An 18542-nucleotide genomic window follows, 5' to 3' on the forward strand; every position below is an offset into this window, starting at 1 on the left:
CCGTGGATTTTTCCAAACATGTAGTTTGGTCAGTTCTCGAAGATTTAATTTGAGAATAAGTTTATATTTTTTGGAAAAAAGAAGCAAAGAAAGCAGATACTGATCAAAACGCAGAGGCATCCGGGTAAGTGCCATGAGATTTATTACACCAACTTACATTCATTGTGCGGACTGTTCTGTGCGTAAAACGAACTTTTTGAAAGGCCAAAAATCAATCGCCACGCGTTTTTTCCTTTTGCATGAGTATGTGTGTGTGTGACGAAATTGAGGAAAGTTTCTTATCTTTGAAATTGAGGAAAATCGAAGGTTGAATATCTTGTGCAACAAGTTAAATTGATGTTTTCGTATACCCATTGAAAAGTTTCACTGCCTTACTCTAATAGCTAAAATTCATTCATTCAAATTCTCGTCGATGTGTCCGTTTGTGTGACAGGTTGTTTCTAGAAGTGTGCGTGTGTGTGTAGGGAGCCTGAAATAGACCACCCCCTCCCCCTTCTTCGCCTAAAATGTTCACTTGGCAACAGTAACGAATTTTCTTTCAGCCGGAAATGCATTTCTCCGGCTTTCGTAAAATCATGTTGCTGCGTAGTTCCTTTGCTCAAAGTATCTTATCAAAACGCGTAATTTCATCGCTAATCTCTTTGGAATTTCGCCTTGCGGAGGGTACATACATATGTAAATATGTTTGAGTGTTTTTATTTTGGCAATGACATTGATTGTGAAATAATATGTAGGAAGTTTCCGTTGCCCTGCAAAAGTAAGGTTTTTCTATTTGGAATAGTTCGGGGACTCAACTGGTGCTCCGAAGATTTGTTATGTTTTAAACTCTGTTCAATTCCTTTAATCGCTTGTCCTAAAATTGTCCATACACTGCAATCAGAAGCATTAGACAATGTTATTTATTTATTTGCTATAAGGTTTGAATTGAAGTTGATTATTTGAATTATTGGCGGGTTTATTTGCCGTCGATAACATTACAGAGGTATGTTACTTAACAGAAAGTATTAAAGTATCCAATGCGATAGTAAGGAACATCGGTACTATCGTTTCCGCTGGATTTAGGGTATTTTTTAGTACCAATTTTTGGCACCATTTTGGTGAACACTGGTCGCTCACAAAATTCTTCATTCGAAAAAAACAACAAAGCGAGGAAGTACCGTTTTTGGCGAGCGCGAGTGTTTGAATGTGTTTGTTTGCTTAGAAATAGAAAATAGAAATTTGTAAGGACCAAGTGCGAAAATCGATGCTGTTCAAATGTACAAAGCTTTGCTAAAGCGCAATTAAGGAAAATCAGCAGGAGGAAAATGCACAGCTGATGGAGAAAAGTCCCAAGCACCTTCAGCCTAGTGTGTGTGGGAAAAATCGATCCGCAGACGGGAAAACCGAGGATAAAATGCCAGCCTAATAAACAGAGTTCCAATTGTGATACAAACGCAGTACAAATTAGTTAACAACTAGCTTAAATGGCCAACGACAAGGTTTTATAGCAAACTATCTGACGCAATAATTGAATAAGCGTATAAGCTGCCAGCCAATTTATTCACTTATTTTCGAGTGTAATAGAAGCAGAAATTCACAACTAAACAAGGTTCATCTCAACATTCCTGCGCAACACAAAAACAACAAAATGGCTGTAAAAACGTAAGAAAATGCTATATTTATTTAAGAGTGGAAAAGTCGATGAAATGCAAAAAGAGAATGAAGGTTTTTTCGTCATCCGTCAGATGATTTTGTTTGCAAGAAAAGAAAATATATTAGGCATACATACAAAATTCGTTCATTTACGTGTTTGTTTCGTTTCCATTTCGTTTCACAGCTGTTTGTCTGGTGTTTGTGTGTGTGTAAGCGAGAGAGTGGGTTTTGGGGTCCGCTATTCGTAGGCCGATGCTTACAGAGCGAGCGAGAGGGTCGGATGCGGGGTGGGCGGGGGAGCTATGCTGCTTGCAGTGGTATGTGTGTTTGAGGGGCTGTGCTTTTTATGCAAGCTGTACAACATACATTCGTAATGTTTGTAAGTGCGTACATTACTGTTTCCTAAGCACCTCCCCATTCGCCTGGAAAATCTATTCCTATTGCCTCCCCCAATTTGCATATCTGTTTTATTTCCAATTTGCGTCAATTGTTTTACTTAACAGTACCCTCTTTTCCTTTGTTGTTCTCCCCACAATCAGTGTGTTTCAATTCCAAAGTTCCCTTACTAGCGCACACAAACGCGAGCTGCAAACAAAGACTTTGTATGTGTGTAGTGTTCCCATTCGGATTTTTACCTCATACACACACACACACACACACCATCACAGCAACTTGATTGGTTTGGGAGTGTGCGTGCACAGGCTTGGAATTGCGTCAGCCAAAAATAAAATATGTGCGACGGATAAAACTACTTGTTTCAAAAACACTTTTGCTTATATTAAGAAGCAACTTGTTTCTGGAAAATACAATTAACAACTGTTATTGCATTCCGTTTTGTACCTCGTTTCTCCTGATTTCACCTTCAGCGCCTTCAGTTTGTTTTCTGGGTCATATTTGTTGATTTCAATTTGTTGCGCAGTCGCAAACTCGCGCAGAATTGCTTAATTTGTTGATTTTCATATTTTCCATAGCCTCCAAAATAAAATATATACAACGCATAAAACGACCCCACGCACGTATACTAATGAAATAGTTAGGTTGGTGTGGCTGTGTGGGTGTTGCTGCTATACCGTTGTTTTATTTATTCCTCTTCACACTTGTTTACATGTGAAAAGGTCTCTTCTATTCTCTGCCCACCTTCTTTGCGGAATGAAAGAGAAGAAACGGGTGAGGAAGGGGAGAATTCAGCATTAACCCTTAGCTGACCAATGTTCAACTACATATTTGGGTCACTTTTACTAAAGGAAGCACTTTTGGACTGAAGAGATTAATTTTCAATTTCAGTTTAAAAGTACATCATTCATTGTTGTATTCCCTCAAAGTCACTGGACCAAATGATCATTCTAAGGCTAAATACTCCGAAATTCAGCTGACATCTATTGGCGCCTCGTAGCAGAAACCGTCTGCTTTCTACTACCTGTTTTCTTCGATTTCAGTGTGCCATGAAATTCGTGCGTCTGCAAAAACGACAGACGGCCCAAAGTGAAATTCAATGCCAAAACCCACTTGAGCGACAGCTGACCATCCCAAAAAGCCATGTACCCCGATTCCCCTTCCCGGAGATTCAAAGCCGCCCAGAAAAGCACTCAACTGAACCGATTTCAGCCCCACCCTCCGACATTCCCTCTTTTGAAGCTCGTGCCAGGCGACTTTTCCAGTCCCACCCTTTCCTAATTCAATTTCACGAAAGGTGACGAAATAAATCCCATAGTCCCGACTGCAGCTGCCCTTTTGTTCTTTTTGCACCGCAGCTGCCCCTCTGTTGGCATTTCTATGGGTTCTCTGACAATGGCGATAAGATCGAACAGCTTTATCGAACCTCGTACTTACGTCATGGAATGTTACGAAATGTCCGCCTCTTCTCTGATAAGCGAATCCCCCGGTCTATATGTCATCACTGGAATTGCAGTGTATCAGTGTATCGGGCAGCTATCTAAATGTCAGTCTAAAACCTTGGATATAGTACGCGTGTATGGCGAGTACAGCTGTAATTGAGCCCTGCCATATCTCGAGGCTAGCAATTACGGCGATAAGCACAAAACCGTCTATAGGGAGGAAATGTTCTGCAATTATGCATAGCAAATTCCCTGCGGAGGAGGGCTTCTCTGGGAATCCTCTTGCACTTAGAGAGTAATCACAGCGAATTCTCTATGGCTTACATTTCCTTATTCAAAGCTAAAACTTTCCAAACCAAAACAAGTTCGGAGAGCATGAACAGCCAGCTCTTCCGAAGAATGAATCATTAGACCACTGTCTTTCTGTTCAGTCATACGAGTATGTACTAAAAGCACCAACTAGCTGGTGTTACGCGTCCGTCCATTTGTTATTTTGGGACTTTGAACTACTACTGCGTTCTCCACGATTAGCACTCGCTTATCATTCCTTTGGACACGCTCCTCAGACGTTCAGCCGCCGCTCCAGTGACTTCGACTTAGGGCACGTTCTCTTCACGTCAGGGAAATTCTTCTACTGCATTTCCGTTGATAATAAAAAGTGCGCGGGGGCTTGAGTGCACTGCAATTTGGAAATTGCCTATTGGTCGAGTCACACGATAGGCTGATAATGGGTGAATGCAAATCGCCAGTCCATTGACAGATAGACGCCCAGAGCGACAGACTGAGAGCACTGATAATGTTGATTCTAAAACATAGGAAGCTACGGGAGATCACTGGAAAACAGGCTTGGCAAAGGTCGATCGTGCGATAGGGTGGTACTATTACCAAATCCAACAAAGCCCAGTACAATGATCTCTCCTGTGCATTTCTACTGTTGTTTTCGTTCGGGGTCTTTTTCCTTAGTGTACCGAGTTTCCGAAACACAGAGTTTCCTTTGTTCGCTGGAGATATTGGGAGACACTTTTCCCCGTATCGTATCTTTTCCAGCACATGCCAATGCAGCTGCTGCAAGATCTTTTCGTTCAGTTTCCCCGCCACTTGTGCCGGGTCATTTGGGCTATTCAAATTCCGAGCTCTGGCTGTCAGCAGGGTGGATTTGAATGCTTTTTGGGGTTGCTCAGTGGAGTAGAGCCACCCCTGAGTCAACTGGCTGGGCAATTTCCTTCTTCCATCCGTTAATTATAAGCCGCGACAAAGTCATAGCTGCGTACACCTCTTTCGCACTCGATAAAGTCGAACTGCTTCAGGTTCCTTAGGGGTTGACAACGTTTTTTGGCTTCGTTCAGGTTGTTTTAAACAGGAAACATCGAAGGAGAGAAGTTTCAGGGAGAAATGTTCATGTTGGCGCCTAAACTGAAGGTTGCATCCCTCAGCTATGATGAAATTGCAGCCACATCCTGAAGATTGTATGGTGAAAACTATAGGAAAACAATCGAAATTCGAAATACAGCCGAGCACTTGCCCACGGTCTTTCTACCATTTAAAGCCTGTCTCTGGTCACGTTTTCATTTCTCCCATGAAAAGCTGGTCTTTATATGGTCTCTCTGGCCATCTCTTTCCCGCAATCTGCAGCGATCTCACTCTCTCTTCGGCTGTCATTTGTTGACCTTCATCATTCGATGACGATGATAAATGAACGATTCATTCGTTCGCTCAAAGTAAAAAAAAGCCAAGTAAACGGAAAGCAAAGCAAGGCGTACAAATTAAAAACAATTTCCTACGATCATATGTTTGCAGTGGAAGTATTCCGCTTTTGGTTAGGCCTTTGTTTACGATCCAAACTTTCGACTTGGAAACGCATCTTTTTATCTTTCGGCCACACCTGTAGCTTAACTTTCAATTGCAGTCGAGGGATTTACGGACTAGATAAAAACAAAGAGAAGCCTCGAAAATATTTCGCACCTGCCTGTCTGCCTAGGTAGTGGCCACGCCCTCCGCCGCCTTCCGCCTGTTACGAAAATAGGTAGAAAGTGAAATTTTTGTGCGCTTCTGCTGGTATTTTTAACAACAACATTAAAAATATGGCTACACAGATACTCCTTGCATATTTGTGTGCGTACGTGCTTTTTGCGTCAGCGGAGCGCGCGCCAAAAAAAAATAAACAGACGACTAAAGACAACCAGTCAAACGAAAAAATAAGAAACAATTCAGTTGAGAAATCTGGCATACATATGTACATACAACCACCTTGGGTACAACTGCATTTGAGCAGAAAGCCTTGGTAGAGATCAAAAGTGCGATAACTTTTTGTCTAGTTCAAAGTTTGTATCACAAAAGCTGCGAGTAATAATAACGACCGCCTTTGTTCTCGCTCTGTCTTCACTGTACGGTGGAACCACAAACGGGCTGAATTTTATAGTAACTCCAGGGAAAAACAATCGTCTGATGTTATCAAATTATCTTAGTATTCTAAATCTAATCGCGTGTTCTTTTATTGCAACAACAAATATGAAAGTTTATGAACAAATAATTTTTGTACTGTGTACACTTTCGACCTATGTTGCCCATTGAAATGCTTTTGTTCATTGTTTTTATGCTCAGCAAAGCATAAAGTTGAACTCTAACCTCTCTGCCCTACCGTTATCGCTGCCTTGCGGCAGAAGCTTTTTTCTAAATTTACTTTAAAGCTCTTTAAGCCGCGATCTCAGTATTTCTTCTCCGTGCTTGCTCAGCAGCTTTGAGCCGAAAACTTTGGTGGATCTCCCCCGGACCCTTGAAACGCGTTTTGGTGGGTGGGCGACCTTGAATTGCGGGCCCAAAGCTAGTTTCATTCGGCTATTGCTTTTGGCTGTTTTCGTCTGGGTCCTATAAATAGAACTGATCAAGAGAAACCCACAAAACGGAAGTCTGCTGCCAATGCCCAAATATTTCTGGGGCCACTTTCAATGGCGTCACATACGCTCCCTGTGTGTCACATAACCCGCATCTGATTCATGGCTATAGTGGCGCATTGAAAGATGATTCAGGGCGCGGTCGAATGTTTCGATGTTCTCTGACCTGATTGTGATTAAAAGCCAGAGTCATCGAATTCGGATTCTCAAAGTCCGACTCACCACTACAAGATTGGCATATGGGCTTGGATTGCCTAAAAACGCAACTCGATAAAGTGCGTTTTTAGTATCCGAGGTTTGCCAGTAAAGATGTATTTTTATTTCGGATTTCTACACTCGTACTTGCTTTCAGCTGCTGTTTGTTTTGCTAATAAGCAGCCTTGTTTATCTGGTTTGCCATGAAGCAGGTTAAACGCCTTGTGGCTACTTAGCTATGCAGATTGAGGACGATCGAAATGCTATAGCAGACGAAACCCTTGGCGCCACTGGCTCAGGGGCAGCTAATTCTTGTGATTGCCAGCAGTTCAATTTCCTCCTTGTTGCGCTTCTAAAAATAACAAAGCGATCCCTCATCACTGCCAGATACTTGGAATCTTTTGACTAACCAAGCACATCTGGAGCCAATTGTCGGGGCTTTATTTACCATCGCCTTTTGGTAGTTTCTCGAGTGTTTGGCATAGCTGGGTTTATGTCATCTATCAGCGGATTGTTTACACCATGTGAAGTTTTTGTTTTGGTTTCCGAAGGAGGAGAAAGCATTAAAAGGCAGGCAGCAATCTCTGGATTTTCCTCGGGTCCAACTAAACTAGCACACAATATGGCGATGTTTGCCCAAGTGTTTAGATGTAGATTGGTTTCCTCTGTCGGGCTTTGCGTTTGCTCAAGTTTTAATCGTGCGCTTTTGGGAACAGCTCTTGTCTGGCGGAAGTGTGAAGTGATATAAAAGTACTCAGGCACTGAAGTTGTGCCGATCTAATGTGTTGTTTACTCATTCGAGATTGTTTGCTATTTGCTGTGGATTCCACAGGAGTGGAATAAATTCGATTAGGAAAGTTTTGAAAGGCTATTTAGTTCTGGATTTGTTATTATACTCGGCGAACTTGTTGGTCTATTTCAAGTACCTAACATCCAAAGCAGCGAGGTCGTTTATCAAACGTATCTGAATAATTAAGATCAAAGTATGTCTGCTGTCCGATTCTATTTATGCTTTGATGAGTAGATCTTACCTCGATCTCGATCTATTTACGTGGTTCGCCTTGGGCGCTACATCGAATCCCAGAGCAGACCCCTCCTTCCCATAAGAGAACCTTGTAACCGAGCGATTTGAATAAAATGTGTCACTGACTGAGGTCGGTTGCTCGATTTGAGCAGAGCGCTGCTCAAAATAAAACGTATTCCAATGCCATCGTGTTTATTGCGTATTGCTCCATTGGACGAGCGCCGCACGGCGCATTTGTTTCACTGTACAGGTGTTTTTCAGCTGTGGCCAAAAAGTTCGTTTAACGCACTGAACATGGTGTATTTCGAAAAAGCACAAAAAGGGCGAACGAGTGCAATGCACTTGCACACAATCAATTAATTTGCATGCCATCCAACCATTGACTTTATTTTGAAACACTGTAATAATATTTGAATTTCTCTGTGCCCCACACAAACCACTTTTGCAGCTCGTAAGTTTTATTTGAATTTAGCCAAACCAAAAACCAAGCATACAAAGCTATTATTAAAGCTGAAAAGCAAATAGGCAAGCGCAAGAGTTTATTATCGTGAAAGGCACTGAGCGAACACTTAATAAACCATCATTTTAGCGCTTTGCACAGGAACTCACTTGGTTTTGAGTTTCTGAACACATTTTCCTTTTCATTAGCGCGGCAATTGTGAGATCAGCGTACGCCAGACAAACCAAAAGTCGACTTATAGCCTATATAGACATAGCTATTGTCGAATTGTCCTTTGGTACACTGCCCGCAATTCTGTCGTCGTCTAATACGAATTACCATTGTAGAGGGTGTCTTTTGTTTGTTTCCCGTTTGCCAATCGTTGAAAGAATTGCATTAAGGTCACTGAACTGCTGGCGTTACTGAAAACCAGCCAGAGTTTTTCGAAAAGCAAAATCTCTGAGTTCTGCGACCGGTGTGTGCAGCACAAGTAGCAAACAGATTAGTTTTATTTTCGGTGGCGTTTCGATAGAGAGTTCCAGTGGTCTTTTTTGGACTCCCTGAAGCGCAAGTTGATGACCAACACGGATCTTGAGCGAAAGATTGAGAGTTTCTTCGTACAAACTCGTTGATATCGGCCCAATTGGGAAGTCTGAGATCCGCGTTTAGCTGAAAATAAAAGCAAACAAAATTTGCCAAGGACTGCGAGAACGAAAGGACGAATTCCGCTCCTTTCCACTTCTCCTCCTTGCGATTTTATCTGGGCCTAGTTTTCTTTTTGCACTTTCCCGACACTTTTTGCCAGCAAAGAGTGTTGTTTGTTTAAATTACAACCTTGAAAACCACAACAGGTACTAGGCCAGCCCTCACAATGTCTGTCCCTGTACGCTACTCCTCTGCTGCCGCCGAATACGCCGCCGAAGTTGATTGTGAGTTGGAGAGCACTCTGCAACAGCAGCAACAGTTGCACTTGCAACAGCAATACGAGCAATACCAGCAATACCAGCAGTACCAGTACCAACGGGAGCAGGATATCGCCTACTATTGCCAGTTGCAGGCGGCGCGGCAGCAGGAGCAGTTGATGCAGCAGAGGACATCGATGTCGTCGTCGGTTATGCCAGGCCTAAACTTGCCCCAGGATCACCAGGACCACCCAGCCGCCCTTTTGAACGGACCCCACAACAACAACATCGGACTCGCCATGGACGCCCACAGCATCAACGCCATTCTGGTCGACGACGAGCAGCCCTCGACTTCGGCCCAGGCTGCCGCCGCTGCTGCCGCATCCGCGTGTGGATCTGCTGCTGGACCGGGACCGGGACTGGGATCGGGATCGGGATTGGGTGGTGCCATCGGTGGGGGCAAGCTGGCCAACGGCATTAACCGCAATGCAGAGATGCCAACTGATTGGATGAGGATTGCGGACGAGGGCCGGTATGGGACACCGGGTGCTGCTGGCTTGGAGTATCAGAAGTACGAACAACAACAACAACTCGAGGATCTGGCGGAGGCCGAGGCAGGAGCCGTCGGTGGAGCCAGCAACAACAACGGCGAGTCGTCTTCGTCCTTAAAAAAGCTGGAGGATCAGTTGCACGCCCTCACCTCGGACGAGTTGTACGAAACCCTCAAGGAGTACGACGTCCTGCAGGACAAGTTCCACACGGTGCTGCTGTTGCCCAAGGAATCGAGGGTGAGTCTAGTGAGCTGCTTGGCTTTCAAACTCAAAACCAACTTACTATGTATTTCTTCTGTAGCGTGAGGTTACTGCCGGAGGTCGAGATGGATCCGCTTACGTGCTGCGCTGCCTAAAGATGTGGTACGAGCTTCCCTCCGACGTCCTGTTTTCGGCCATGAGCCTGGTGGACCGCTTCCTGGATCGCATGGCTGTCAAGCCGAAGCACATGGCCTGTATGAGCGTGGCCTCGTTCCACTTGGCCATCAAGCAGCTGGACTTGAAGCCCATTCCCGCCGAGGATCTGGTTACAATATCTCAGGTGTGTGATTGGAAATCCTTTTGATTTCGCAGGAGGGTGCTTATTTTGTTCTTTTTTTTTTTTTTTTTTTCAGTGTGGTTGTACCGCTGGTGATCTGGAACGCATGGCCGGCGTGATTGCCAACAAGCTGGGCGTCCAGATGGGACATGCACCGATCACTTCTGTGAGCTACCTGCGCATCTACTACGCCCTCTTCCGCAACTTGGCGAAGGAGATCGGCGGCGACTTCTTCAAGTTCTACCAGCAGCTCATCAAGCTGGAGGAACTGGAGAACCGCCTGGAGATCCTGATGTGCGACGTGAAGACCACGGTGATTACGCCCTCGACGCTGGCGCTGGTGCTCATCTGCCTGCACCTGGACTTCCACATCAAGGAGTCGTACACCCGCGGCAGTCCGGAGCTCAAGCACGTCTTCGAGTACATTCTCTTCCTGCAGCAGTACATGAGGGTGAGTTTGATTGGGAACTCGACCTCTAACTTGAACCTTTCTAATCTTCTTATGTTTCGTGTTCCCCGCAGATTCCTGATCGCGTTTTCACCTGCGGCTTCAGCATCGTTTCGGGCATTCTGTCTCACTACAACGGACAGAACAAGGCGCCCTACAAGCAGCGGCTAGTCTGGAAGCTGTCCAGTCGCACGCTGCGCGTCTTGCGCCCGATCAACCGCTTCTCCTCCGACCTGCCCACCATTGAGGAAGGCATCCCCAATGCCCTCGACGATGGCCTGCGTTCTAGGTGAGTCTGCGATCTGTTGTGTATTGATAACTATTTAAATGGACGTTATGGAAACTGGACAGAAATGTAATAGTTATAAAGGTGATAACCGCCCCGAACTGCAATCTCAAACGGGGTACTTTTCCAAATCTAATTGTAAATGCGGCCATAAAACTTTGCGGCCTGGATCACCGGTCTTTATTTTTAGTGAATTTTGACATAGCCAACACGCGCATATATAATCTCGAATGTAAGCAAATGTGCCGATGACGATCTGAACTTTTTGGCGTAAACAAGTTTCTAGAATATTAGCGATTCCATTATCAGCCATAGCGGCAACAACACAATTGTCATGAGACTGACTGGCTCGCCCACCGACCGCCCGCCTCCTCTTCAAACCGCCCATTTTATATGCGTGTTTGTGTGGCTATTTGTTTTTTATTTCGCTGCCTTGTTTTTGCCTTTTTTTCGGCAACAATCTTATCGTTTCCAAATACCCGCTAGACGCAACAACAAAATACACGCACGTAGACCTCGACGAGGGTCGCAGAAAGAGTATTCGCTTATGCAAAATCTATACATATATCTGTGGGGTATATACCCGACTACCTATATTCCTATATCTTGGCCAGCTGTTGTGCGTCCTTGAATTGTCACATTGAACTGAGATGTCCATGTTCAATGTCATTGAATTTCTATTTCAGCCCATTGGTTTTCTTTATTTCCTAGCTTTCTACCTAATTGCTATCTTATCGTTGATGCTGTTTTCTATGGTTTGGGCGCTGCTTCGAAAAGTTAGTCATAAACATTCGGAAAGTTCAATGCACTGTGCCCCGAACTTTGTGTTCCAGTTGCACCTGAGCAAAGGCTTGCGTATTATCAGCTGATGTTCGGGGCCTTAATTGGGAAAGGGGCCTTCAACTTGAACTCGTTCTGTTAATTGATGTCCGATTGTTACGAAAAGGTAGTCGCCTTGAAAACGGGCGTATTAGGGGGCTATAGTTACTTAACAAATGCATGATAAATCACTTTTACTTCTCTGATAAAAAGCTTGACTGGTCTATCCACTTCGAATGATAAGTTTTATTAACAACTGGTTTATTTGCTGTTCCAGAACCGAGAGTATTAGCTCCGAGGAGGAGGAGGACTGGCCCACTTCACCCATAATTCCAATTTTCGAACAATGTTAGTATCCAGCGACAGCCAGCAGCAGTAGAGCAGCAGGGTCAACAGCTGGACAACTGGAGCAGCGGACTAAAGAACCATCAACCAGACGCGATCGCGGCACACCAGCCTCCAGGAGATCAGGCACTAGACATATCCCCATCAGCAGCAGGAGGACGGAAGTCTCCGAAGAGGATGTGTGCCCGTGAGAGCGTTCCGCGTGCAAGTGTAGTAGTGCTGGTTGAGGTAGAGTGTGTATATTTTGCTAAAGTGCATCATAATTCTTTTGGCATACACACAAATGTGTATTTGGTAGCGCTGGTTCTAACATTTAAGAAACTATTGAGATACGGAAATGTGGGCGGCAAGGTGACGCAGTCACGCCCTTTCCCTTTTGAAAAAGTTACCCGAGAGTAGCGCCCCCACATTTTTTCGATTTATTTGCGGCAGACAAAAAAATACGTGAAAAAAAAAACAAAAGCAAAAAAAAATTTAAAAAAAAATTAAAACGAATGCTGCGGACCATCATACAAAAGATTGATGCCGTTCCGGATCATTATTCGAGATCAGTGAGAGAGAGAATACGATTTGAGAATTGCGAGCCCACGCCGAAATCCCGAACATCTGGAATGGGACAGCAGTTTTTTGTTGGTTGCGCTTGAAACCGTCAAAAAAAAATTCAAAAACCATAAAGAAAAACCTCCAACAAAAAGAAAATCCTTTCTACAGACCCCCTAAATAAGTTGTCAGTCTATGTTCTCTGTGTTTGTCCCGCTCTTATCAGTTAATGTAAAAGCCCCGAATCAATGGACCCAAAAAACCCTAAAAACACCAACAAAAATCATAAAATCTAAAAAAAAGTACAAAAGTTCTTTATGTATAGACCGACCTAAAAGATAAGCTAACAACAAACAAAAAAAAAAACACAAAAACAAAAACAAGGTCAGATCAGATTAATCAGTAATTTTAGCCGCGCTCAAACAATATGAGAAAGCCCATAGAAAAACTAAAGTATAATTCGCCGCCTGTATTGACTAAGAACTTAAACAATAATATAACATTAAACAAAGGTACGATGAAGCCACAATATGTAGTGTATGTCTAGTAGATTTTTCTCTGTATAACAAAATCGAAAACCAAACAAAAGCGAACTCAATTTCCGCCCTAGAAAATCAAACGAAGCTAAGTAAATTTGTTATTTCTACTCAATTGTTTATCTATGACTCGAACGATCAATCATTCAATCAACTGCAAGGCATTGAAATTTAGTTCGAGTACCACGGTGATCCTCTTTTTTATATTATACCTTCACTTATAGTGCACATGCTAAATCTAAATCTTCTTTTTTGTTATATAATATTACTTAACTTATTAAACGAAATGTAAACTGAAATCCATTCTTATGTTCTACCACGTACGAAACTACCCATTAAACCCTAGTTTAAAGCAAACCAGCGTTGAGACAAAGCCAAAATTCAATTCAAATTGAAGCGCGGCAAATTAGAAATCAGAATCAGAAATTATGATGCAACATTTAGCAAGATGTACCGAGAGAGAGAGAGAGAGAGAGGGTCGAGCGAAGAGTTTTAGAGAGCATAGGCAAACTAACGCAGAGCATAAAAGCAATTGAAATTTCGCGAATTCAGAACACTTTCTTTTTAATCCACTTGGCAGCGGAATGTGCAAACTCCTGTCTGTAAATTTGAATAAAATGCGTTTGCCCCCGCCACAGGGGCATTCAGATTTCACGAATATTTACAACAAACTCGCCTGTTTTATTTGACTTTGTTCGTGGCCACTTGCCCGGTGCCAGATGCAGTGCAGCGGCGACTCCGGCGAAATGTGAGTACACCACCACCATTTCCATAACCCCCGAACAGCTCCGATCAAATGTAAATAAACCCGGGCGACTTTGCTGTAAATATTCAAGTATCAAGTCAATATTCAATTAACAATTGTGCAATAGATTCTTTGTAATTTATTCTTTAGTAACTTTCTGAACCACAGCCTGAAGATCAGTTCTGTAGAAACAGAACCCGAATACATTGTTAACACAGTCGAACGCTGAAGCGAAGGCGATACAAATAATTATATTTAAGCGACAGAGATCATGATGTGTTCGTTTAAGCTTAGTCCAACTTTAAGTAACAGCCAATTGACGATTAAGCGATTAAGTGAAAGGTGAAAGCGGTGAAAATAAGTCTAGCACTAAGTTTTTCTACCATCGACTGCCACGGGCTGAGATTTCATAATTTTAACAACTAGCAAATTTTACATTGTATTTAGCGCGGAGTTAGTTAAATATTTGCAAGGATCAACATCAAAAACGTGAAGAAAAATCTCAATTATTGTAAAGTGTATGCATATTTAGTTTTTATTTGATGACTAGTTTTATTGATGCTGACGTTGGGTAATCGCCCATCGTCAAGTTTTGAGCTTATATTCGGTTGAGGTTTACATTTTTAGGATTAGTTACCACACGAAATGAATTCATACTGTACATTACGAACCACTCATTTTAATTTATTTTCAATTACAACCTGTAATTAACAATTAGATTACTTTAGGCGTCCACCAGAATCATTCTAAGCAAATGGATCATTGTGTAAAGAAATGTGGAACAAGTTGTTTGAAAACAGCTGAAGCTCGTGATTTAAATCATTGTACACATTACAACAAATAAATGGAAAAAAGTATTATTAAATGGTAAATGGAAAGTTGTGTTTTCTTTATCTTGCCCAATTATTAACTGGCATCGTTTAAAATGTTCAAAAATCATTAAACTCTGCCTGGATTGCTGAAATACTTTTTTAAAGAGAAACTAGTAAACCAAGTTCCCATTTTAAAAATTGACCGTTATATATATCGATTTTCATGGCAATGAATTCGAAACGTCGCGATAGGTTTTACAGTATGACCGTACGCCTTTCCTATCGATAGTCAACCCGATTACACAAAATAATCGTATAATGTGGAGCTTTAATTTAAATCAAAATCCACTGTGAACTTATGTTTGCCACTTGCAATATCTGAGTGTATTAAAATAAGTAAAGCATGTAATTTTGTTTTAATTTGGGGTATTTATATGGTATGTCTTTATTCTGAACTGGTATTTCTCTGCCAGCCCGGTGGTATTTTGAGCTCGGCCGCTCTGGTCACACTGCTCGAGACATAACCTTCCTTTTCCAATAATTTTTGTGCTGTGTACACGTGTTTTACAATGGCACCCGTCGAGAAAGCTAAAAAGGTGGCCAAGTCGGCCAAAAAGGGCAAGAAGCACCCCGTCAACTCCTACCTGAAGGGTGGCATCCTGCGTTACTCCAAGGCCCAGGTAAATATCGCCGGAAACAGTGGGGAAATGGCCTCTGGGCCGATGACGCCTCCGCCTGAAGAGATGGCGCTGCAGCGTGGTTTGCAAATAGTGCTCCGATCCGATGGGATTCGGTATTTACTCATCCATCGTAGGGTGTACCACGCACTGATCCTCCAACTTGTGTTAGTTTTACTTAAAAACTTAGTATTCGTCAGTGCGATTCCTGAAAAGTTCTGAAAAGTTTCCCGTGTGTCCAAGTGGCTCTAAGTACAAACCATGCATACTTTGCCTAATTGTTTACTCTCCCCATAAATAAGCTCAATAATGCTCAATACCCTTTCCTATCACTGTGCAACAGTTGTCAAATGCTTTGAAAAACTGATAAACCATTAGAACAGATTCACCTTCTAGTTGAAACGTTTATGGATCAAGGTAGTTAACCACATATCTAACCCATTTCAGATGTACAAACGTCGTGCCCTGTACCGCCTGAAGGACAAGAAGAGCCCCGTGGTGGAGAAGGTCAAGGTGCCCATCAAGAAGGTGAAGAAGATCGGAGGACCCAAGAACGGCGGTGAGCGCACGGTCTACCTGAAGAAGAGCAAGGCCACCTACCCGACCAAGACGTTCGTGAAGAAGCGCCCCGCCAAGGCCAACTTCAGCGAGCACAAGCGCAACACGCGCCGCAACCTGACCCCCGGAACCGTGCTCATCCTGCTGGCCGGACGCCACCAGGGCAAGCGCGTCGTCCTGCTGAAGGTCTTGGCCTCCGGACTCCTGCTGGTCACCGGACCCTTCGCCCTCAACTCGTGCCCGCTGCGTCGCGTGTCCCAGCGCTACGTGATCGGCACCTCCTCGAAGGTGGATCTCGGTGCCTTCAAGGTGCCCGAGCACCTGAACGACGCCTACTTCCGCCGTCTGAAGGCCAAGAAGGACAAGAAGAGCGGCGAGGCCGACATCTTCGCGGCCAAGAAGGAGCGCTTCGTGCCCAACGAGCAGCGCAAGAAGGACCAGAAGGAGGTGGACACCGCCCTGCTGAAGGCCATCAAGGCCCATCCCGAGGGCAAGTTCTTCGCCAAGTACTTGCAGAACATGTTTGCCCTGCACTCCTCCCAATACCCCCACCGCATGCGTTTCTAAGCGAGCGGATTTGGTTCTTCAGTTTAAGGATTTCTAAAGCAAAAACACTGTACAAGCGCGCCCGCTGGTTAGACTAACAGGATTTGTAAAATAAACCTTACAAAACGGAGTTTCTGTCTACTTTTTCAAAGACACAATTTCATTTTTCAAATCTTGAATAATCTCCAATAGTAGCATGGTTTACGAGGATCAATTTAAAGTAGTTCATTTTGGTTAAAACGTAATCTTCCGTTTTCTAAAATTTTATTTCGTTGATCCTAGAAACTATAAAATAACAGCTGAGAAGCTAAAATTCTAAATCAGTTTAACATATTTGAGTCAAGTAAAACTTCAATTTATCCTAGCGCTAATTCTAAGTGCTGATAATATTTGAGCTCTCTTTGTCCTCTGCTATAGGATCGGGGTACTCCGGCTGCAAGTGCAGTGCGGCCAGGAGTTTCCGCCTGCCATGGACGTACCACAACATCTCTCGGTAGGATCGCGGGAGGACTTCGTCCACAACCTTGTCCGCCCGATAGGTCAAGTAGAAGACATTTGTGGTCTGCACTTTGCCGCTCTTGGCATCCCAAATCTGCGCCACGGTCATCAGCTGGACGTAGTTCTGGGCGGAGTATACAACGTGGGCGGTGAGCTGGAGGAACCGATCAACATGCACTGGGTGCATAAAACTGATGTCCGATATGCACGTGAGGATGGGCCGATCGCCCAGGTAGATGCTAGCCATTATGAAGCTGATTTCAACGGCCTGGCGCATGAGGTAGCCTCCAAAGATGGTGTTCTGCGCATTTCTGTTCTCCGGAAACGGAGCAATCATTGTGGACTGCATAGAGTCTTCCATCCAGCGGCATTTTGGTGGCAGGACACGCTTATTAAGATCCATTCTGTTCGCTGGAGTGGTTCTCTTAAGGATCTCGTACATGATGGCCTGTTCGTGCTCCCTGGGAGGCGAGTTGAACACAGAATCCATGGCAGAAGCCTTGCGCACCTTTTGCCGCTTCTCCGCCTGCTCCCAAATGATCTTCTCGGTGTCATCCCCAACCTCTATAGGATTAATGGGAGCCGGTCCCGTGTTGGTGGCATTTCTGGCCACCATCACAAAGATGGCTTTTGTTACATCAATATATTCGCCATGGGCCAACTGCTTCACATAGATGGTAATCTCCATAGAACTCCGCCCCGCCCACGAGATGTGACCACTGATCTCGATGTCCTCGTTGACCTGCAACCGCTCCAGATTGGTAAACTCCACTTTGTCGACAAGCAGCGTGACAAAGGTGTAAGGCAAAGGCACTCCTTTCGGCAGCTTGGGAAGCTTCACATGACGATGGCAGATCCATACAGCAAACATGTCCAATTCCTCCATAATCCTGCCCAACCTCACCCTTCCCAAGTGGTTCACGTAGGTCTCGCGGATTAGCTCACTGGAGCTTAGGGGCAGAATGGCAGTAGTATGGGAATCCAGCATAGTTCTTGGTGGGAGCTCCTCTCTCTTCGGCTGGTGCTGCAGGAGATGATCACGGGGCTTGGGAATAGTATGGTAGCCCACGTCCACGCCGGATTGCTCGCGAATGATGCGAGCCACTACGGGGAGTAGAGGTGTCAGAGAGGTTCCAAAGCGAACATAGATTCTGATTTACCTTCCACCATTGTGCCAGAGCGATGATCTGACTTCACCTTGGGTCCGTTCTCTAGCGTATAGCTCCTGGGCATCTGTTGGCACGCAAAAGCAGTGCAGTTGGTGGCCAGCAGTCGCCTCCGCCGGGCAGTCGACCAGTAGCTCCTCCTCGACAGCGCCGTTCCAAGTCCCCGTGCCAACCGACACAGCATCATTTCCAGGTGATTCGGTATCCGGGGCCTACTGGGGATCCAATGGCATGAATTTTTGTAGGAAGTCACTTGCAGGCACTTGGGCGTAGTTCCCACTTCCTAATACGTAATACGGTTCAGCTCGATCGGATTTACATGAAGTGCTTTCACTTGGCCTGCAAAATAGAGAGTGATTCTAGACCCGAGTAGAGCTACAGCGTTGGCAAATATTCCGCCGATGTGCGATTACATGGCTCTCAGGCGACTGAGAACCCGCGCATGGCGATCACCTGTCCACTTGGTGAGAGATCTGCTGCTTGCACTGGGAGAAATAGCGCAAGTTGTCGGGGGATTGTGTATATTATAATCTTATGAGGTTTGAAGTATTATATCTTT

The 18542-nt window shown here is 44.3% G+C and overlaps 3 protein-coding genes across 6 annotated transcripts; 2 read left to right on the top strand and 1 right to left on the bottom strand.

Annotated features, from left to right (window-relative positions):
* Positions 1–15: 15 nt before the first annotated feature.
* Positions 16–13652, top strand: LOC6554735 (cyclin G). Of its 4 annotated transcripts, XM_015153661.2 has the most exons (7): positions 16–124; positions 3268–3270; positions 8868–9706; positions 9771–10010; positions 10084–10458; positions 10530–10744; positions 11838–13641. In XM_015153661.2, the coding sequence occupies exons 3-7, from the start codon at positions 8888–8890 to the stop codon at positions 11911–11913; spliced, it is 1725 nt and encodes a 574-aa protein (XP_015009147.1). In that variant the 5' UTR covers positions 16–124; positions 3268–3270; positions 8868–8887; the 3' UTR covers positions 11914–13641. The 4 variants fall into 4 exon arrangements, with proteins under 4 accessions (XP_015009147.1, XP_015009146.1, XP_026831733.1 ...); XM_015153660.2 differs by lacking the exon at positions 3268–3270 and having other exon boundaries at positions 11838–13652; XM_026975932.1 differs by lacking the exon at positions 3268–3270 and having other exon boundaries at positions 8026–9706.
* A 1353-nt stretch (positions 13653–15005) lies between these two features.
* Positions 15006–16449, top strand: LOC6554736 (60S ribosomal protein L6). The gene is made up of 2 exons (XM_001981035.3): positions 15006–15218; positions 15663–16449. The coding sequence occupies exons 1-2, from the start codon at positions 15108–15110 to the stop codon at positions 16338–16340; spliced, it is 789 nt and encodes a 262-aa protein (XP_001981071.2). The 5' UTR covers positions 15006–15107; the 3' UTR covers positions 16341–16449.
* An 81-nt stretch (positions 16450–16530) lies between these two features.
* LOC6554737 (acyl-coenzyme A thioesterase 9, mitochondrial) lies at positions 16531–18514 on the bottom strand. Its single transcript, XM_001981036.3, has 2 exons — positions 17978–18514; positions 16531–17921 (listed from the first exon to the last, which is right to left on the bottom strand). Exons 1-2 carry the CDS (start codon positions 18168–18170, stop codon positions 16693–16695), a joined length of 1422 nt encoding a protein of 473 aa, XP_001981072.2. The 5' UTR covers positions 18171–18514; the 3' UTR covers positions 16531–16692.
* Positions 18515–18542: the final 28 nt, after the last annotated feature.

Source organism: Drosophila erecta, unplaced genomic scaffold (genome assembly GCF_003286155.1).
Source record: "Drosophila erecta strain 14021-0224.00,06,07 unplaced genomic scaffold, DereRS2 tig00000000-arrow-pilon, whole genome shotgun sequence".
Lineage (NCBI taxonomy): Eukaryota > Metazoa > Arthropoda > Insecta > Diptera > Drosophilidae > Drosophila > Drosophila erecta.